General features: G+C 39.5%; 2 protein-coding genes and 1 non-coding gene across 3 annotated transcripts in view; 2 read left to right on the forward strand and 1 right to left on the reverse strand.

Moving 5' to 3' along the window:
• The window catches only part of lrba (LPS responsive beige-like anchor protein), a 196,431-nt gene extending 185,507 nt beyond the window's left edge, over window positions 1-10,924 (reverse strand). The window contains exon 1 of the mRNA XM_039799595.1: window positions 10,020-10,924. Coding sequence (XP_039655529.1) covers window positions 10,020-10,205 — 186 coding nt within the window. The 5' untranslated portion in view covers window positions 10,206-10,924. The remainder of the gene's footprint in view (window positions 1-10,019) is intronic.
• Window positions 10,925-16,756: 5,832 nt separating this feature from the next.
• Window positions 16,757-22,249, forward strand: rps3a (ribosomal protein S3A). The gene is made up of 6 exons (XM_039814885.1): window positions 16,757-16,902; window positions 17,552-17,655; window positions 17,905-18,092; window positions 20,171-20,379; window positions 21,609-21,718; window positions 22,079-22,249. The coding sequence occupies exons 1-6, from the start codon at window positions 16,841-16,843 to the stop codon at window positions 22,204-22,206; spliced, it is 801 nt and encodes a 266-aa protein (XP_039670819.1). The 5' UTR covers window positions 16,757-16,840; the 3' UTR covers window positions 22,207-22,249.
• Window positions 21,777-21,847, forward strand: LOC120569574. Its single transcript, XR_005640900.1, has one exon. It is a non-coding gene; the product is annotated as a small nucleolar RNA SNORD73 (small nucleolar RNA).
• Window positions 22,250-23,280: the final 1,031 nt, after the last annotated feature.

The following is a 23,280-nucleotide window of genomic DNA, read 5'->3' on the forward strand; positions in this document are numbered from 1 at the left end:
AGTAGGTATAGTGTTTGCATGGTGTGTGCAACCAGTATGCATTAGTCATTGGGACTATACAACGCATTTTTACTGTTGATTACTCAAGGTGCACTTCACATCAAGTGAATTTAAAAATAAATAAATAAATAAAAATAAAAATGACATTGACCTTTGTGACCAATGTCAAACATGAAGTTATGCACAACCTGTACAGTGCTGTGTTTAAAGGGGACTATTAACAACATATTTTGGGTTTCATAGTATTCTGGAAGTATAGTAAACCAGTGCCGCCAAGCAACAAAAAAAGAGAAACATCTTGGGAGGTACAATGGAAAATGTACTGTTTGTCATGAACTGTTCAATGCAACTCAGTGTTTCCTCTATGTTGATTGGCAAGTGGCGGTACGCCACGGTTAGATTTCTCCCGCCACGGTATCAGAAATATATATACAAAAAGCCGTCTATCAGCAGTGATTGTAAAGAGCGCGTCGACGGAGAATAGCGCAGACACGCGCTTCACAACGCGAGTGGGCACGCGCGCCATTCGGAGAAAAGGGAGAAAGAAAAAAGAGACAGGCGGTCCGGAGGACCCGGTTGAGATGGCATGTGTGCATTCTTGACAACTGTAAGTCGTATAACTTATATTGTCAGTTCATTAAAGCCTGTATTAGTCTATAGTTCTTGCACATTTTAGTTTCACCTTCACCTGCTAGCTAAATTGCACGTGGCTGTTGATTCAATACAACGCCCTTGATATCAGATCATGGCATAGGCCTAGTAGGCTAAGGCGAGAGCTCTGCGTGGAGCCGACGCACAACTATAAAAAGGCCTTAAACCGTGATTATTTCATACATTCATGAAACATATTGGGGGAAATTCATTAAACATAATTCACAGCCAAATAACAATTAAAAATATGCTATTTGAACATTTATAACCTAACCTGGCAGGCACTGCCTCCGATTTGGTGTCTGCTGCGGTGCGCAGCGCAGCTCGGACCGTGCGGCGCTGCCCTTTTTTTCCTCCATAAACTCCGCTCTCAGCTGTGTGCAATGATTCCAGCCAGTTGTAGCATGTATAAAGTTATATGAACACGTAGACAGTTACCGTCTACGTGTAGGCGTACTGCGCCTTTCACAGAGCGATCGCCCGGTGCTTTTCTTCTGATTCAGAACCACCCACGCCGTAGCCTACGTTACCGACTCCGGCTTTGCCTTCGGCCCATCGGTGATGCATTGCCCACACTTGTTACTCGAGACCGCTAGTTACGTTTCTCTGACAGAGGCTATGATTATTACTAAGCAACCAAGATGCATCTTCAACCACGCAAAAGATTAAAAACAAAACCGCGAAAATCTGAGCGGTCAATATGACAGTGTATGGCCAAAATAGGTCAAAGTGATTGTATTTTCTTTGCCTTTTGTGTAATGTACAGTATATAAAAAATATTTTAAATGAAAATACAGACTCTTTTAGGAAAAGTCAGGTACCAGCAGGATTGTATTTTTTTATTAAGAAAAGTTATTACACATATAAATTTCAAAACGGTTAAAAATGACCGTCCCGGCCGTTCTAGTGTAACCCAGCCTTGGAGTTATTTTTCCAAAAGCCAAGAAAAATCAAATGCATACTGCAAGGCTGCCAACTTTGCCACTGAGGCAAATATGCAATTAGTTTCATTATGAATGGTTTCATACTTTTTTTTGGTTTTGGTTTCCCTATGAAGAAGTTCTTGTAAAATTAATTTTGTAGACCTACAGTTCCTCAAAAATACAGTTGAATCAAAACGAAATCAAAATATGCCTCATTGTGTGTGAATAGAGGTGAAAGAATACATTTGTTTGTGTTGCAGCGAAGTGTCAGTTCTGTTTAATAGGTAAAACATTTTGCCGGCGTGGGCGCGCGGGGGGGGGGGGGTCCGACAGATCTGCCCCCACTGCTAAAAAAAAAAAATCCTAGAGGAAACACTGCAACTTGCAGGTCAGCACGTCCCTATGAAACAATATCTGGAGTTAATGTCTTAGCACAGCAGGAACCTACATTTAATTACAGGGAACATTTAAAATACAATACAGATAAAGATTTAATTGTGAGAACTCTGAAGAGCAGTGGATTAGATCGAAACTGTGATGGCATTTCCGCTTACTAGCTTTTTAGAGCTGTTGGCGTTATTCAACCAAGGTCGGGTTTGTGTATGAAAAAAAACAAACATGCCAGGTAATTGGTGTCAGCATCACCTGCGTTCCCATCACTGGAGCTAGGTAAAAACAGAATGTCCGCTACACCCCCAAAATATATAAAGACAGACATGCTGTGACTGGTTGACAAAGTCAGGAACAAATATTCTGGCTGCAGGTAAGGATGCTCCCCGAGACATCTCCCTTTGGAGTTGGGCTAAGCATTGGTTGGGGGGGGGTGAATTAGGCATGTCTGTTGCCACTGCTACCTTTAGTTGAATAAGCAGCATTGAAATGGATGGACGGTGAAGGGAGGGATCATGCAAAAGCCCAGCGAGGTGTAATTTGTGCATCGGTGCGTGCAACTACATAACAACAAAGCTGCACTGGGCAACATTATGTCAAATCAAAAAGTCAAAATGAAGCTGCAGCAGAGAAGGGCATTTTTAACACGCCACAGGTTTGCTCGTTATATAGGCCATACAGTTTCTAATTGCCCCTGTGGCTGATTCTGGGGCACCGTTTAATTAACGGTTTGGTCTTTGAGAGTCTCCCACAACAAATCCTGTTCCCAGCTTCCTCCAGCATAACCAGTAGCATTCTGTTAAAATGACTTTGTGAGCTGGCACTGTTTATAGAAGAAACATTAAGAAGATATATGTAGGCCAAGAAGTAGATTCCACTATGGCCCGGTTTCCTAAAAACAGGCAGTGTCACTGACTGCAACAACTGGAGATGTAGAGAAATGATTGTGACTGGTTAATCCTTCACTTGACACTCAGGCTAAGTTGAATTTGAAGGTTTTGAATAGAGGAGGAGGTCTACTGTTGGTTGAGAGACACTACTCATGAGGAAAATATGGCTTTGCTGATTTATTGAAAAACAAGGATGAGGAATATAGATTGAAGGAAAAAAAATGTTTGTCTTTTTAAAGGGTTTGCAATACTTGGTATTTATCCTGACCGTTTTAAACCAAGTGAACAACAGATAAGGTGTTTTTCTATTGTGTCTTCTCTCTAACACACAAGACTTTGGAAAGCATCATGTCTTGTAGAAAATGTATTCCGTTTCCATGTTTACCAACTGTGTACACACACACACACACACACACACACACACACACACACACACACACACACACACACACCCCAATTGGTCTACAAAAGGGTGGGAACCCAATAATTAGTCTCCAAATAAGCACACCAAATCCAAGCAAATTATTAGAATCATGCTCATTAGGCTGGAACGTGTTTAAACAATGAAACTAATTGGTTATTCTGAGCTGTGTCAAAATACTGTGACAGCCAGCACAAAATAATCCTAACCCAACAACAACAAAGTAGTCCATAGGTCTAATCGCAAGGAGCAAAAGACAACAATCCTTTGAGATAGCTTTCATAAGCACTGTGTCCAAAAACAGATGTGAAAACCTATGGGCTGCTCACGACACTGCTAACAATCGTCAAATCAACTATGTGTTGAGTTGAGTTTGAAAAAGACACAATTTCAGAGATATTTCACTGCTACAAGGCACCCCAAATATGGTATATTAAGCTTTCTTAAAGAGAGAAAAAAAATAAATAAATAAAGACGACATTATAATCCCTTCGTTGATACACATCGCTTGCAAACATTGTTGAATCCTGAGGCCATCTGCTTGTTTGTCAGCACACAGTAGGTGAGGAGGCATGATGGGTGTATTATCGGATCTGCTTGGGGGCTAAATAAGGACTACACAGGTAAGCAGAAAACAAATTTCAGTGGTGGCCATTTAGAACCAATTCCAGCTAAATTGCTTGCTGGCTAGTCAAACCTGCGTGCTCACCCTCAAGACGCTCACGGTGTCGATTTTACTTCTGTAACTGACGAGACGTTACAGCCTCTCTTGTTGATGGACAAAACTTACGGACACGAGCGAGCACTGAATGCAACGGTAAAATGACAAAAATGACACACTTGCGACCATAAACGGAGTCGAGTCATGCTTGTTTAGACAACAGCCCTCAAGTGCTTCAAACTGGAGAAAGGGGGAAAAGGTGTGACCGTGGAATTGGGCTGATGCAACAGATAACGGAGAGAGGCAGATAGGGTTTCATTCATGTGTCAGATTAGAGGGCTCTTTGTTACTGCCAGAGAGGGCAGAGCATGCCTGGAGAGGGGACGAGGATCGCCCTCGCTGCCCTACCACTTTGTGTTATTGTGTACAACTGAAGGGATAGTTTGTGCGTTTATTGCATTCCCGTCACTGGTTGGCAGGGAATTAAAAGACACGGTCATATTGATCCTCGGGGTCATGACTAACGTTACTGCAGTGATTATTTATTTTGAAAGGCCACATCATTAAACCTGGAAGGACTTTGATCTCCTACTCTCCCATTGCATTTTTTTCCATGTGAGGAGTAAGCAGGAAAATAGTCATTGTTAAACCTTGTAACGGTTTACCTTGAGTCACAAAGAAACCGTGGCACATACAACCAAAACCATCTCCACGGCTGGATACCAATGGTATAAAGTGGTTATATTACTTGTATGTTATATACTTTTCTGAAACCTTATCTCACTACACACGCTACTTAGGAAATGAAAAAAATAGCCCGTGCCGATACCAAAATCTAAAACCTGATACATTTTAAATTCCAGAGCACAGCTACTTTGCATGATTCTCCCCTGCAGTGGTGTGAAAGAAAAAGGTACTCCTATTTTAAGAAGCTTCACAGGGAGGATGCAGTTTAGAACTATTTAATTTTACTGATGGACGGCCCACATCTCAATAGGAGGATCCTCTGTGTCAACATCAGTACGAGAGATAAAGTGGGCAACAACGCACCACCAAACAGATACTATGTATGTTCAACCAAAGAACGACACCTTAAAATAATTCGGAACAAAAACAAACCAGATTTTCTCTGACACAAGTCGAGGTACAGAAAGCCTAAAATTCTGAACAAAGCAAGGTGTCTACTTTTTCTGCAGTTGACCCTTCCAAGGAAACTAAATACTTAGCATGACAACAGACATGAAATATAAGAGGACCTTTAAACTATAGTAAAGATTTGATAAATTGGATTTAGACTAGATAGATAGATAGATAGATAGATAGATAGATAGATAGATAGATAGATAGATAGATAGATAGATAGATAGATAGATAGATAGATAGATAGATGAAATAGATAGATAGATAGATAGATAGATAGATAGATAGATAGATTCGAAAATATAAAGCGTTTTGTTAATGGCTGTTATGTTCTAAATAATCAATGGTTGTTTTCCAAAAAGTCCTGTAATGGAACAGAATCCCTTTGGTTTTGAGGCCCTCGGACATGGGTGAATTCATTTTGAGTCCCCAAAATGGACATAACAATAAATCCTTAAAAGCTCCTTAATGTAACGCTTCAAATTCATATGGGAAAGAAACAAAAGGACATGAACACCACCATGTGCACGGATAGCTTTGGTTTCCACTGCTGTCCACAGAGCCAGCATCCAACCCTATGACCTTAACTTCAGGTAAAGCCAGCGTTACATTCCACACAACAAGGTCACCCATCTCCTGTGTCACAGAAGAGCCACAGAGCTCTACATTCGTGAATGGTTTACAGAGTCCTGCAAGATTCTATACTCTACTCAGTGGAAGGCAGCATTGTAATGTTATTGTGATATCAGAGCAGGTGATGCTGTTGTTGACATAGGTTACTTTGTTTTTTAAAAAGGGGTTGACTGATATAATGGAGGCCCAATAGCATAATACTGGATCCTCAGAGAAAAAAAAAAAAAACTATCAACATAAACTGTACACACTGGCCCCAATGCCCTAATATTTGCATTTCATTTACATGTTTCTGTGGCAAATGTTTTAACGTTGATATTGCCACTTAAAACCTGAACCTTGTTGCTGGGAACACTCATTTTGCATTGTGGAAATCTTCATCTCGGGCTCATCTATTATTATCCTACATCAGGAGATGCCATTATGTCTGATCATGTATTAAATAAGAAAACTGTCTTTGAATTAACAAGTCGTACCTTCCGTATTAACGGCTCGCCAGCTTTGCATAAACAACATGTAGAGTAGACAGATACATCAGTCAGGAGCAGTGTTTGTTGCAGAGACAACGTGACTGAAAATTAACACCCCACTTTGCAGCTCCTTGCAGCCTCGAGCATATTGTTTTGGTAAGCCAGACCAAGAAAACCAAATCAACGCTGCTTCCTGTTAAAAGGTGCTCTAAGGGATGTTGGGTGACATCACTTCTTGTTGAAGGTCGAAGTATTGTCAAACAAAACGGAGGCTGTTATCGGCTGGAACACTGTTATGTTTGGTGGTGCAGGTTGGCTCAGTTTGTTTTTGTTGCCGTTTGTGGAGCCTGGGCGGTCTACAGAGACCGCGTTTTGTTTGTTTTTTACAGTGTGTTCAGGGGACAGGCAGCTAGCAGATAGTGAGGAGATTTTTGCTTTATGCGACAAAAAATGTTGTAGCCTAAAAAACACGTGTGAGTGATGTCACACGTGTTTTTTAGGCTACAACATTTTTTTAGAGCACCTTTAAACTGTGGGTCGTAATTACAGCACAGGATCTTACACAAGGTGAATGTATGCTACCTGCCTGAAAAGATGAAGTAAACGAGTGACTAGGAAAGAAAGTCAAACATTTACCAAATGCAAGAGACGCAGATATTTTTCTCAAGAGTTGGCAGACCAAACTATAGGGCTGAAACAGCAGTGACCATTGGACCATTTGGAATTTGACAGGTAGCCATTAATAGGTCTCCAATGGTCTGCTGGCTTGCAAAATGGTCAACTTTGTTCATTACCAGTACCGTTGTGCAGTGTAAAAAGCATTATCAGTTTGTGTGATCTTGTGGGCTGCGAGATGCTGCCTCGCACTTTATCTGAACCAGTTTGGTTTTGATTTTTTTGGTGCCACAAACCATGAGAAAACAATGAGATGATAGAAAGCTACGTAGGGTTGTCAGGAAGGGCACTGATTCTCAGTGGATTGTGAGTAGGCCTTTCATATTATTATTAGTCCTTTGATAAAGTGTAAAATATATTGCTCATTGCTGCTCTAAAGCAACATTGCGTAACCGTTTTACTTTAAAATAACCGCTTCAAAATCATTTTGATGTTACACTGACTTGTAATAAGGACAATTGTTCCTCTGTCATTCAAAAAAATGTAAATAAAAAAAACAGAAATCATTCTATATCTTTGAGTGTGATACTACTGTACTTATGCTTGGTTTCAATACATGAAAAATAAATGAAATGGGGGAAAAAATGTTGTGAAGTTCACTGCCTCCAGCAAAGTAGCTCTGCTTTAAAAAAGAAAAAAAGAAATAAAAAGAAAAAGACTGATATTTTCAACCCAGACAGGTACGATCCAACAAGCCATGACAGCCAACATTTCTCAGTAGCAGAATATAAGAGACTACAGTTACAGTGAGAGCCTACAGTTAATATGTAGCTGTGTGTTTAGGATAATCCACCCAGAGATATTACCTTTTTGTTAAAAACATTATGGTACCAGTTTAAATATTAACAGTTAATTATTACAAAGAGGAGGCTTAAAAAGGTTTCAACTCCTCATTCTCAACTTCACTTTCAACTGAAACAGAGATACTGTAGTACCCTACAATCCACAGTGTAGTGTGAGGTACAGTTCCTTTGACTAAATATGAGGCAAAAAAAGCCAGCATAATGAGCTGCTTAAAAAAAAAAATGAAAAAAAAAAGAAAGAAAGAAAGAATCCTGTTGTGTATAGCCCTAGCCCATGTGTCACAAGTCATCACAACTACTGTTTTAGGTCACACTAGAATATTTTAAGGTACACCTCCAGAGGAAACTATGTTGCATTCAACCAAATACAGTGGAAGACTCGTGCATTGAGAAGGCTGCAAAAGCTTGCTAAAGAGAAGACTGGTCTCTGTGGTAAATCAGATTATAACCCAATTGAATGAGCAGAGGATGTGAAGGGTATGAGAAAGAGTGTGGAGGGTAGCGAGCATAATAAAATGCATGGTGCCATCGCTCAAAACCCTAAAATGACACTGACCATGCTAAACATTGACTCCCAGGGGCACAGGCAGAGCTGCACACTGATAATTCTGTCAAAATGTTTGCCTGGCTGTCTCTCCAGCTCAAGAAATTTCACAAAAAAAAAAAAAAAATAGTCCTAGGCCTATAGTAATTACCTCTCTCTCTCTTTGTACTGTACAACTGAAAAGAATACCTTGTTGGGATATTCATAATTTTTTCTGACTCACAAATCTAAAGTCACTACAGGCAGTGACATGTTTTTCTGACTCATTAAAATAATAAGAGTGATTGGCATCCAACTATTCCATTAAATATTTAGCTCTTATTAAAATACAAAATTCTACATTTTGTATTAAAGAAACTACAACAAATGTCCCCTTAAACCAACATGAGCCACTCACAACGTTGGCAGTCTGCACTTACAGCTGAAATTCTTATTTTCAAATAAACATCCTTTTGAACAATGAAGAAAACAGTTGATACTGCTCTATGGATTGTAAAATAGCTCACTGCTAATGCTAAAATGCCATAGTATGTTGATAATTCAATATTTGCTGGTTCTAGCTTACTCTATATTTACTGCTGTTTTGGGAACATGTGAGGCAACATTTTCATTAAAAGACCAAAAGATTATTCTAATTAATATAGAAAATGGTTATAATAAAAAAAAAAAATTCAAATTTCAGTTTACACCTCAGGCTTAACGTGAAAAAAAATATGTACTAGCTATAGGCCTAGTTCAAATCTACAAAGAACTTTTGATTTGTATTTTTGCTTATTTGCTGTACCCATTTAGATGGAGTATTTGACTAGCTGGTTAGATGATGGAATAGCTTTGTGTTAAGTAGTAATGCAGCCTCATGAGGAGAAGTCTCCTTACTACAATTCACTGTGGGGGTTGGTGTTGGAGCAAACTTTGTGACTACAGACATGGAGGATGAGCCTCCCTTTCCTGAAAGGACTCTATTGTGTTGCCACAGTGACAAAGCAGTTTTACTGGTTCCACCTTCACCTCTCTTTCCCTCCCACCTGAGCAGCCAAACTCTATTTGAGCATGCTCTCAACCTTCACGCTAAACTTCCTTGTTACCGGTAGTTTCATTCATTCTAGTGCAGGTTCTGCAAAGGGCATTTCATAACCTCGAGCACGGGCAGCCAAAGGGCCATCAGTGTTGCAGACAGACAAAGCTGGATAAGGAATTTAGGGTGGCCAACAGGTAGTAGCCAGATAAGAGACACACACACACACACACACACACTCAGCCTGACCTGGATATGTCACAAAAAGCAGCAGCTGATTTGCTTCCAACAGCTTTTCTGCCAGGATCATTCTCCTGACATAGCATCCAGTCTCATATAATTTCTTGATCAAACCTAATAATCACATGTTACATAAAACTGTATAAAATGGTAATAGGCATATGAAATTAGACAATAAGAAATATGCCAACTGAGAACTGTAACACAACATATAAGCCTCGTTTTTGCACGGAAACTGTAACAAACTCTAAAAGCTGTAGACCAAGTTATTTGGTATGTACAATAAATAAAGAATATACTATTTAATATAAGGGCAACAAGGGGGAAACCAAAATATATGGTAGTTTCCGACGTGTGCTGCTCGCCATAAAGTCACATTAAAAACATTGGTGCTAAAGAAGGCCTATTCCACTTCATTTTATGTTGCAAGACCATCAACGCCTATTTAATGCAGATGAGGATGATGTCAGACTTTTCCAATCGTTTAGATGTCACTGTAGTAGTCTACTACAGCCCTAACAGTGTTATCTAAGGCCTATCCTGAGCTCTCATAATCAGCTTACCAGGTTGAACACCGTCTCCACAATGTCTCGGTTGGAAACTTCGCCAACTTCCACCAGGCCAGCAAGCACGGCGAATTTCATCTTTATCCCCCTGATAGGCACTCCGGGGTTGAGCGCCATGGCGCCTGATCTCCCGTCCTTTCCATCACCTGGCTGCGCAGAGCCCGCTGTCTCCTCGCTAGCCATTGCTAAGGAAGGACGGGGACAGGTGGTGTTCACAGGTAAGGCACCTGTTCACCTCCAATGGTGGTGACAGCAACCGATGTCGGAGCCAAAGGGCTCTATATCCCCTTCAGCGGAGTTGTTGACGGTCTACAGGCACACAAACCAAACGTTTCCCTCCCCATCCAAAACTGTTTAGCGAAAGTGGGGGGGGGGAGGCGTAAGGATAATTTGTTGGTCGTTGACACTGCGGGACTAGATCATGTCACCGTTTTACTCCACAGTGAACTAACGTTTTTACTTCTCTCCCGTGGTCCGTAACAGGATCCCCAGACGGATGGATTAATGCCGTTAAAAGCTGCAAGGAAGTCTGCTGCAGGGGGGGGGGAGCAGGTGAAGCAAAGCCTTTACCGGTTTCCCCGTCTGCTCGGTCAAATGGCAAACGAGGATACGGTGACTTTAATGTCCCCGTACAGTGGTGGAAGTTGCTATTGTCACAGAGTCCAGACACTTGACAGGTAGCGCGCTCGGCAGAAGCAAAAACTCACAACTGGAAAGGAGGTAAGTTCGTCAGCATCTCCGGCAGAAGTCGACAAAGGACAGAAGTGTGCTCGGACCTCCCCGGCAAACTCCACAGACTTGCTTAAACGTCAACGTTAACCCAGCTGCGCTGCATTCTCTTCCTGATTTACCCCGGTAGCTTGCTTCAGCTCGTCACCGCCATGACAGTAGCCTTGAGTGAGTGGCGCATGCGCAGTGGTGAGCTGAGTCTTATTCAGATCACTGGCAGGTGTGCCGCTCAGGTGGCTTTCTAGCACGACACGCTGGGAGTCAGTTCAAATCAACAGTGCTTCCACAATTATTCAGTCACAACAACAGCAACATAATGACAGGGATATAAAGGCAGTGGTGGAAAATAACTCATAACTTTACTCGACTACACTTTTGACATACTTGTACTTTCCATATTTCCATTTCCTGCGTCTTTTACTTCTACTCCCCTACAGTTCAGATGGAAATATTGTATAACCCCACAACATTTTTGACACTTATAGTTACTTTTTACATGAAAAAATAAAAACACGTGATATACTTGTATAATAGTATGCAGTGTAACAACCATGGAAAAATAAAAACATATAAAGTACATGTATAAAATTGGAATACGAAACTATACACAGAAAACTATATAAAAGTATACAGCACAGCGATAATTACAACAGCACATTCTGAAGTAACTGAACATTTACTAAAATTTTAGTAATGTGACATTTTGCTGTTGGTAATTTTTATTTAACAACATTTTGTAATGGTTTTTATATGCATGATTTTGACTGTTGAATCTTATAATACATTAATATTGTATGAGGATATTTATTAATGTTTGTTATAAACTTATATATAATTTATACATTCATAAAATGTATCAGAACAGAAAAATGGAAGTGTCAAGGCAACTGAAGTACAGGAACAGATGCATAGTAGACTATAGACTATAGGCTAAGTAATTAAAAATACTTTAGAATATATTATATTGCACCATTCTGCACTATTAGGGACCTTTGATACTTTAAGTACATTTTGCTGATAACACTGTTCTTTTGTTTGAGTATAGTTTTAAATGTGGATTTGAAGTCATATTGTTGCATTGTATTATTACCTAAAGGATCTGAATAATTTTTTCACCAAAGTTAAGTGATAGTGTCCTCTTTTTTAGGCTGACACATGCTGAAATGAACAGTCAAACAAACAAGTTAACCTTACTGCTTTTTGCCACTAATCTAAATTAAATGCAGATTGAATATTTTAGAGATAATGTCACTGAATACCTTTTTATAGTGACTTTATAGTATTTTATTTATTTAATCTCCCTTTGCAACACCGCAATAAGGGAATAAGGCCCTAATTGTACCAATTACTGAACAGGGTGGTAGTTTTATTACTTCAATACAAAACCCGGAGGCATGTAAAGAATTTATACAGGGCTACATACTGCATGGCAGAACAATAAACCCTTAAACCAAGTAGTCGCCTAGTTTTTTTTTTTTTAAGCTTATTTTTTTGGGCTTTTCCACCTTTATTTGATAGGACAGCTATGTGAGAAAGGGGAGAGAGAGGAGGAAGACATGCAGGAAATCGTCATAAGGTCGGACTCAAACCCTGGACCTCTGCGTCGAGGCATAAACCTCTATGTAAATGTGCGCCTGCTCTACCAACTGAGCCAACCCGGCCACTAGTAGCCTAATTTTATTTAATTTTTTGTGATCAAATGTTATTTTCTTAATGTTTAGAGCAAGAAAAATACATCCAGTACACAGACAGTGCAATACATTTTTCCAAGGATATAATATGAATTTAGAATATAAACTGCATGTCATTCAACAGCTGTGGATAAAAATCACAGAAAATAATACCAGAATATAACGTGAAAAAATACCATACATTATAAATCAATACATTAGTGTACCATACTATGAGCCCCAGAGGGAACAAGCAACCAACATAGCTTTATGCTGTAAAAAAAACAAAAAAACAAAAAACAAGCAGAAAGGGGGGTTGAAATTTAGAAATTAGTTTTTCTGTAGCACAACAGCACATTGACAGATGTCTGTGTCCCAAGGCATCGGGAACCAAACATTAAAGCAAAGTGACAGCTCTGCTTTGCTTGCCTTTTTAAATCACCACCATCAGCCCATGCATGCATATGAGATCTTTACATAGCTTAGAAGTCCCAGTTTGTATTCATTTATATTACTGCATGAAGGAAACTCCAACTAAAACACAATCTGTAAAGGTATAATCTGTATTAAACAATGTCCATATATGTCTCCTCCTTTCTCTGCTCATACTGGATATAGAGTACGGTACTACACACAGTATTTGCTCTGTAGGATGGTTGAGCGACTATGAGTGTTGTTGCCACAGAGGCAGCTGGCGTCACTGTTACTACTGACCTCCCATTAAAGTGTAGCTAACCCCTCAGGGACCCTGGGAGTCATGGTCGCCAGCAGCACCACCCAAGGGAGGCAAGCCTTGTCTCTGATGTAATGACCTGAAATCAGCAGACTTGTTCACTGCAGCCCAAAGGTAGACCGCCTTAAATAAGGCCTTGAAAAGCTCTTACTGACCTTTGAATTGATTAAATGGACCCGTCCTTATTATTTTTCTAACTGGGCACTACATAGAAAACAGTGTTTCCTTTAGGATTTTTTTTAGCAGTGGGGGCAGGTCTGTCTGAACAACAACTGCGCCCCTCCCCACGCCCCGGCGCCAAATGTTTTATGTATGAAACGGAACTGACACTTTGCTGCAAACTAATATATGTATTCACCTCTATTCACACACAATGAGGCATATTTTCAGTTGTGATTGATTGTATTTTTTAGGCACTATATATAGGGCACAGGTCTGATCTACAACAGATCTACACTTAGAACGGACCCACCGCGGTGACGTTTTTAGTGGAGCTGTTCGTTTAATAGTTGATTTGGAAGAAAGCAAACATTCTGACAATAAACCAAATGAACACAGCAGTATGTGGAGTTAAACTGGATGGGCCCAATAACCTCTGAATAGTTCTACTAAAAGGCAACCGCGACTACATTTTTTTGTACAGTCCTATTTCTAATACCGTGGTGGCAGAAATGTTGCCATGCGTGGGCCGCCACTATAAAATCAACTTAGAGGAAACACTGGAAACGCTCTTCCTGCCATCCTGTTCGAAAGTCTCACTCTCTGGGCAGAAGATTATCATTTGTGCAAATGATGTAGTGTCAAAGACAACAATGAGATTGAATTTGCCAAGAGCTTTACTTTCAGATTGTGTCATTCTAGCTTGCCAGATTCACATTAAACACATTAATAATGACAAAATAAAAATCCAAGCCATCAATTTAATGCTGATGCTTGTTCAAAAAAAAAAAAAAAAATTTTTAAAAAAAAAAAAAAAAAAAAAAAAAAAAAAAAAAAAAAAAAAAAAAAAAAAAAAATTACTTGTTCAACCAATACAAAAAAAATTTTTAAACAAAAAAAAAAAAAAACCAAAAAAAAAAAGGGAAAAAAAAAAAAGAAGAAAAAAAAAAAAAAACCCCCATGCTGAATGTGTTCCCCTATATAAGGGGTAAAAAAATTTTAAAGAAAAAAAAAAAAATTTTTTTTTGGGGCCAGCGGCTGCAGTGAAGAATAAGAATAATCTTGATGGATATATTAGGGTGTCTCTGCTGCAGTGTCTTCACCTCTGTCTAATAGCTACACAGTTTAACCTCTCAAATTTACATTTTCAAAATATTCTTGCATGCACTGAGGCACTGCATTTACCAGACTTTTGCTACTTGTTTAGATACGTGAATGTGTTTACTTCACTAATGATCTGATCAACAGTTATTTATCATTCTTAGGAGTAATACTCACACTATGACTACTATAAGTGTGCATTTTTATTACATTTTCTTATTAATATATATATATTCTCCTGTCCCTCCTTTGTATTGTCTTTACTGCATGGACTGCTTTAATACCTTTTGCATCATCTGTACTTGATTGTTTGTGCTTGCTTGTTTGTGTGCCACTTGTTTCTATCTTTTTTGCTTAGGCCTGCTGTCATTATAGATTTAATGTAATTCATAATTCATTTTAATTTGTTAACCATTGTATTTTAGGATGCCTACTGTCAGCTGGCCGGGGACTACAGCTGTAGTCCTTTTACTCCTTTTACTGTACAGTGAATTAAGGGGGACTGTCCACGACATTATAAACTAATAAACTAAACTAAACTAAACTAAATATTTTACCAACAGACTAAATTATTCCCTTTGTTACAAAAACAGTGTGGGTGAATAACAAGCTACACACCCACATGACGTATTTACAGACAGGTTCTGCCTGTTCAGAGATCAGGGTGGTGGCTTTTCCTTATAAACCAAGTAATCATAGCACTGTTACTAGTAACTAAAGTACAAATTAAACACAATACTATATGTGGCACTGGTGCGCATGATATAGGCCTACTGAAGCAAGGTTTAACAGTGAATTATAGTCCAATACAAAAACTGGCTAGGTGCATTGAACAAATTAATGATTGGATGTGCCACAACTTTCTTAAATTGAATGAAGGAAAAACTGAGGTGATCATTTTTGGAGCAAAAGAGGAACGACTAAGAACCAGCGCCCAGCTTCAAACTATAATGTTAAAAACAACAGACAAAACCAGAAATCTCGGTGTAATCATGGACTCTGATCTGAATTTGAACAGTCACGTTAAGACGATAACAAAGTCAGCCTTTTACCACCTTAAAAATATATCAAGGGTAAAAGGACTAATATGTCAACAGGATTTGGAAAAGCTCGTCCACACCTTTTATTTTCAGTAGACTAGACTACTGTAACGGTGTCCTTACAGGTCTTCCTAAAAAATCAGTCACACAGCTGCAGCTGATTCAGAATGCAGCTGCTTGAGTCCTCACTAACACAAGGAAAGCGGATCACATCACTCCAATTTTAAAGTCTCTACACTGGCTTCCTATGCCCCAAAGAATAGATTTTGAAATTCTTCTGCTGGTTTATAAGTCACTAAATGGTTTAGGGCCAAATTACCTTTCAGATCTACTTGTGAACTGAACCGCAGAGGCCTCTAAGATCATCAGGGACAGGTTTGCTTGCCATCCCCAGAATCAGAACAAAAAAGGGGGAAGCAGCGTTCAGTTTCTATGCACCACGTATCTGGAACAAACTTCCGGTAAACTGTAGATCGGCACCCACGCTCAGCTCTTTTAAATCAAGGCCTTTTTGATACTGCCTATGTTTAATTCTTTGCACTTCACTGTATTGGGAATTTTATTCTTTTATTTCTGTATTTAATCTATTTTTAATTAACTGTTTCAATTTTGTATGAATTGTTTTAATTTTGTATTAACTATTTTTAATATTGTATTAATTTTTATTAATTTCTAACTGTGTTTTAATGTTTTAAGTAAAGCACATTGAGTTGCACCGCTGCTGAAATGTGCTATACAAATAAAATTGCCTTGCCTTGCCTTGCCTTGAATTTTCTAAACCTACTAAATTTAGGCTAATTGAAATATATAGGCCTTTATCTACAGTAATTGTGAAATTGAATCTACTGAATGATGTTGAACTTAGGCTAAACATTTAAAATCTTTTATTCTTATTTTAGGGTCTATGTGGTTTAATTTGTTTTGCAGTTTTTAAAACTTGATGCATGTCTTTTGAGAAAATCAAAACCTGGAGACAAAGGTGATTTTTCTCTTGTACCTGTATTAACTGATTCCCGAACTCAGTATGCTAGTTATACAATATGAGGGCTCTTTTCTTCCTTTTTTTTAATTAAAAATATTACTCACTGAATGGAATGAGTGTCGTTCATCTGTGTAACTGGATACAATTTCAGAATCAGGTATTTCTTACAAAATCAAAATGATAACGGCCATCTATTTGCATCCACAAGCACAACAAAGAAAGTTATTTACTGGTTAAACAGTTATAGAAACCATTATAAGAATATTAGCTACCCTTTTACCAGCAGAGTGCGCCAAAAGAAGCTACAAGCGCTCGCGAGAAAACACAAATCTCACCACCTAGGTCGGTCTCTTTAATTCTCGCGGTATTTCTTCCTTCCTCCTCTTTCACTCCCTGTAGCCAACATGGCAGTCGGCAAGAATAAGAGGCTGACCAAAGGCGGCAAAAAAGGTGCCAAAAAGAAGATGTAAGTAGCAAATTCTCACAGTGTTACACAAAATAGACTTGTTCCTTTACACTGGGGTCGCTTTGGTGTAAGAAATGTGAAGGATGAAGCTGATTTTAAGTAGATGCCACAGGGCCAGTGCTAAGTCTCGTCACCGGCCTCTATGGCGCTGGATGGAGTTGTAACATGCTGTGTCCCTTTTACTCTGCGCTTTAGTATTTTGTCATTAATATGGTTTATGTATATTTCCTCTAAGGGACTTTGTTTAAGAATTCACACGTAGCACTTTGTCCGCAGAGTTATCGCCGTTAACGTCATTTGCTAAAGGCGTTAAGTTACTAACGTTACATGTTAGCATGGATTTAGCCAAGCTTAACGTTAGCTACCTATCAACATGGCAGCCTGACGCTACAATTAAATTCCTGATCAGAATAATGGTGCATGTGTCTGAATCGTATAGCTAAGTTGTTTGGGGAATTGCTGACCCTGTTGAATTTATCAAATGGAAGTTAACCGTCAATGGTGCCTTGCTAACCCGAGCAGTGTCCTTTACAGTGCGTGCTTAGCCGCGTTGCTAACAGTGAGTCTGCTCTCAAGCTCATTGTAACGTTTTAACCGTGATTTCTGCTCAAGTTAACTCTGAATGCTTGTCTCTCTCTCTCCCATGCAGTGTGGACCCTTTTTCCAAGAAGGACTGGTATGATGTCAAGGCACCAGCCATGTTCAACATCCGCAATCTTGGCAAGACCTTGGTCACCAGGACTCAGGGAACCAGTAAGACTTTATTGTGTAAATTAAGTGTCTGTGCAGTAATTTCGCTGTCTTCCATACATTACACTGTCACTGACACAAGCACCATGCTTAAACCATGTCAGTGACAGAATTAGACTAACCGTAACAAAAGAGTCAAACTTGAAATCGTGCTGTAAATGTCGAGTTACTATGGCTCAATTGATTCCAGAGATGTTCATTACATGCATGTGCTTGTTTTCTAACTTGTACATTTTATTCACGCCCACTTAGGAATTGCCTCTGATGGTCTTAAGGGACGTGTGTTCGAGGTGAGCCTCGCTGACCTGCAGAACGACGAGGTGGCCTTCCGCAAGTTCAAACTCATCACTGAGGATGTTCAGGGCAAGAACTGCCTCACCAACTTCCACGGCATGGACCTGACCCGCGACAAGATGTGCTCCATGGTCAAGAAATGGCAGGTAATGGATCATGTTTATGAATACTACTCCATGTCCTTCTAAAAATGACACTGTAGCCATTGATGAGACCAAATGAATATCTGTTTGACCCACATTAGTTCTGAAAGTTGAGATTCAATACCTAGCCATGTTTACAGGTTGATCATTTCCACAATAAATGTGCCTTGAATTAAAAATGAGGAATGACTACACCTACAACATAAGCTGATCCTAGAAGCAGTGGTAGTGTTTGTTGGGTTGTAACTGGAGGGTCAGTTGTCGGATATCTTTGGATAGGTCTACTTCTGTGCTTGATCAACTACTCCAGTGGTAACTTATCTAGAGAAGGACCTGGATGGGTGATTTAAGGTTGTCTAGAGAAAAGCAGGTCACCCTGACGGGGTTTAAGGGACAATAATATTCTGCTCGCTCTGCATTAACCCGCCTATTACACGGCTACTCACTAAAGAAATCAATAATGTGACTCTATTGGTTTAAAATGATTGCGTTCATAGAAAGAATGTTCAATCATAATCAAGTATTCAACAAAGCTGTGTAATAAGTGATTGCTGTATACTTTTTATTTTTGGGGGGGGGGGAATGTTTTTTTTATTTATTTTTTTAAATCTTAAACCCCTTGGGATAGTTGGCCAAACCACACATTAGGGTTCTAATCCTGAAAACTAGCTAGACGTTTTGGTGGATATTAAACTTTAAAGCAATCAGGTTTGGAAGAACAGCTTGGTTACTGGAATAGATACATAGTTTTGGTTGCAAAACTTTCATTTTGCCCTTTAAATATGGAGCAATGGTCATATATTATTCGTCCTGTAGTACCTTCACATTGTGCTTTCTAAAACTCATTTGATTTACAAGGCGTTGAATGATGCATGTCACCAAGCAGGGCACAATGTGAACCTTTTAAAGTGGTTGCTGCCTTGGCAACCAGGCATCAGCTTTTGGTTGCAGAAGTTAACAGTACAGTTGCCATGTTTTAAACTGCCTATATTTGGAGCAATTACTTATGTAACTATAACATATTTTAAGAATTAAACAATGATGAGAATGGCTTGCAATATAATTTCTCATCCCTCTCAAATAGGGGTGCAACGGATCACAAAACAAATGGATCAGATACATTTTTGGAACCGCACCAAAAAGGGGGCAATTTAAATGATTATTAAACATGTAATTACAATAACTATTACTTCTTTCACCAGTAAATTGCTGTTAAAGGAAACCGATGAGAAAAGGGTATTTTATAATAACTTTAAATGCACCACAAGGTTTACCAGTTAAGTAAACGAAACCTTTATTCACGTCATCAGTGACCAGTGCTAGTTTGTCTTTTAGCTCCTAGCTTTAGCGGCAGGCGGTTGTACGTCCCGCTGTTGGAATCCTCTATAGTGAAATACAGTCACACTTTTACACCGTTTAACTGTCGGCATTTTAACAGTGTTGAATCCAGTTACTACTGTAGCTAATGGTAGGCTAACGTTACCTTCTGCCAAGTGTAATGTGTTAGGGTTTACTAGCGTGACATGCAGCGGTGCTTCTGTTGCCTCTAACGTCTTTTTCGGAACATCAGAGAGCAGCGCAGACATTTAAGTGGCACCCTAAGTCACCAAAATCGGCGTTGCTATTCCGTCCGATAGATACCGGGCACTGGTGCCATATTGTACGTAATTTTATATTTGTGTGTATAACTTTACGGAGACAACTAATTAAATATTGACTTTTGAAATAAGTTTTTTTCCAGTTTTGATTTGTCTTTATATATTTCAAAAAATATTAAGCAGGTGGTTGCCAACGGGGGAACCCAAAGGCCACGAAATAATTGCCAATTGACTCAATCTGGTCGCCAAGGGCAACCGCTACTGTCAAGCCCTGCCAAGTGAACAAAACGGCTGGTAGCTATAGTGGTTGTGAAAATGTACCTTGTTTGAAGAAGAAAAAGCAGGCTGAGGGAAGCGGAGCATTGTAAAGGTCTTAGCATGCTATATGGTGAACGTCCCAAATTGAAGGTGACAAGTTGAGACTGTTGGGGTGGAATCTGCCCTATGAAGTCTAACAAGGATTGATTTGTTCTTTCCACTCAGACCATGATTGAAGCCCATGTTGATGTGAAGACCACCGATGGCTACCTTCTGCGTCTGTTCTGTGTGGGTTTCACAAAGAAGCGCACCAACCAGATCAGAAAGACCTCCTACGCCCAGCACCAGCAGGTCCGTCAGATCCGCAAGAAGATGATGGAAATCATGACCCGTGAGGTTCAGACCAACGACCTGAAGGAAGTTGTCAACAAGCTGTAAGTCATGTACTGTTTCTCCTGTCTCTGAACATTTTGCTCAATGTATTTTTTTTTATTTTTTTTTTTAAACAAGTCTTGGCAGACTACTTGTGGCAGGTTCTCTAAAATATGTTGCATGTTCAAGATAAGCCTGTTACTGGTGGCTTAATAATGGCAAACATCTTACATTTTCGAGTTACATATAACTTAATGGCAATTGCTCAGTGCGTCCTGGAATTGTAGAGAATAATTTTCTAGTCATGGAAAACACCTGTAAAATTGATTTAAACAAACAACCTGATACCCTGGAAATCAAAATTTTGTTTTCAAACTCAACTGCTGGTAGAATAAGCTGTGTGGTATGACACTTTAAAAGCGGGTTTACCAGAAGTGTAAAACACTCCATTTCTAATTTCAAGTCAATGTCAGTCTAGTGTCTGTTCACACCAGAAGTGGAGCGCAACAGACTTGCAGTCAATTTTTTAGGAGCCCAGTGGAAATAAGCCGTTAGCTGATGGGTTTTCATTTGGATTTGGTGGTGCAACTAGCTTACTGAAATTGGGTTAATGGGCCTACTATGTGACTGTCTGATACACTAGGAAGTGTGAAGAGAGAGAATAGTGGTGGCCAGCAAACCTCCAAGTCTTTTAATGGCACTGGAGTGTCTTGCTAATGTTTGATTAAAAACGGATCTATATACTTATTTGAGCCCTTAGTCTAATGTCAGCTAGCCGGTAGCACAAGTTCAAATGAGTTCAGCCGTCCCAGAGCTGTCAAAGCATAATTGAGTCCTGAGCCCTACAAAAGTTAACACCTTGAATATTTCAATTGTTTATTTTTACTATATTGCTATATTCTCTTACTTAAGACTGGACATGTGTGTAACTTGGATAGGTGTAGGTGTTTTTAAAAGGAGGCCAGACATGTTCAGTTATCAGGGATGGGTGTAGCCCTCAACTGTAATGAACCTGCATTTAAAAAAATGGGTTAAACATAAATGTGTCAATACTAGGCCTACTGGTAAATAAAGTTTTTGGAGCTAGTGCTTTTCAAACTCCGGGAGAAAAATAATCTTAGGGGGAACCCTGTTCTCATCTTGTCAACATACGGACATTTGTTTTTTGAATGTAACAAAAGGCATGTAGTTTAAGTTTCCTGGTATCCAGTTAAATATGCCAGTTTATGTAGAGTGGTGTAGAAAATGGTTTGGGACTTGTGAATAACCTTTGCATTGTGTTGTGTTTCAGGATCCCTGACAGCGTTGGTAAGGACATTGAGAAGGCCTGCCAGTCCATCTACCCTCTACACGACGTCTACGTTCGCAAAGTCAAGATGCTGAAGAAGCCCAAGTTTGAGTGTAAGTGATATACAGCTATAACCCTGGCTGTGCATTTTAATATTCCACTACCTGTGGGAACACATGATGACAAACTGTTTCGGTCCCAGATGATCGCCTGATTACAACCCATTGAGATCACCTGACGTTCCCATACAAGAAAAACATACTGTTTTCATTGTGTGGAAGGGAGAAGCAGGTTTTCAATAGTTAGACTGGTTTCCAGACTAATTGGGTCAAGTGTAAAATCTTGAATGGGTTTGAGGCGTGATGGATGAAATCATTCCAGCATCATTGCAGTTTTCACTTGAAACGACCAGTTGCTTAAATATGTCAGTGTTCTCTTAAGCTTTTAGTTAAACCCCGTTTGTTCTGTTGCAGTGGGCAAACTGATGGAGCTCCACGGTGAGGGCGGTGCCAGCAGTACTGCAAAGGCAACCGGTGATGACACTGGAGCCAAGGTGGAGAGGGCTGATGGATACGAGCCCCCCATCCAGGAGACCGTCTAAACCACCCTGACAGATTTAATAAAAAATGTAAATGACCAACATACACTCCTGTTCTTGTTTCTGTGCATATAGTAATACAGGGTGTAAAAGTATTAAAAGGTAGGAAATCAAATTAGTAAAAGTTAAGGCCATTAAAAGGTATTACTCTCCATTTTACGAGGTATTAATTTTATTTTTTGGCAAACTGAGTTGTCATTTGTTTTCTGTATTTAAGTTGATCTTGTAAAGTTTGTGTGATATATCATATCCTGCATCGGGGAATAGCATCTTAGCCTGACAATGCTTTGATTTGATGACCTACTTTGTCCGATCAAGCCTTTCATTCACCATAAAAGAACTCCTAACCCAGTGAGTTTCCAAGAGACTTGCAGTCACTCAGTCCTGGCATGTGGTTGTCCCATAGACGGTATATAAGAGTTGTTGGACCTCATCCATGCTCCCAGTTTCTGCTTTGTCATGCGCTGCTGAAAGTGGTGTCCTCTGCTCTCGCACTCAAAATCCTGGCGCGCCAGCGAGATCGACATCACATTGGCGTGTAACACTGCCCTTAACAATGGCGTGTTGGTTTTAAAAAATGAAGGTATTGAATTTACCTCCAGGATTTCTGTGTATATACCGTAATAGAACTAAGTACGTTTTGTGCACATGTACAGGAGGTAGAAACGATGGGAATCTGTACAAGCACTGAAATCAAATACCCTGAAAATACACTAAAGCTTATTTAATTTGAAACTAGTCTCCCAAATTGTATTTGACCTGTATTTTAATATTTTGTGCACCCATATCAGGCCAGCATATGTACAGTCTATGCCAATTCTGTATTTAGTGATTTGGGAGTATAAGCATACATTTTTCCTTTTTATAAGTTTACATTTGACCAATCCAGGGGGTGCTTCCAGGATGTAATTATCTTTCTGCAAAAATAAGTAATGTTTGAAGCCATGCAATACTCGATAGGTCTTCGGAGTTAGTAATCCTAATCTGATAGCAATGTTTATTCCCCTCCCCTGATCTTTATTTGAAAGGAAATACAGGAAAGTCTTCAGAGATTAATTTGTGTGTAGTGTAATGGAG

This window comes from Perca fluviatilis, chromosome 1 (assembly GCF_010015445.1).
Source record: "Perca fluviatilis chromosome 1, GENO_Pfluv_1.0, whole genome shotgun sequence".
In the NCBI taxonomy this organism is placed as follows: Eukaryota; Metazoa; Chordata; class Actinopteri; order Perciformes; family Percidae; genus Perca; species Perca fluviatilis.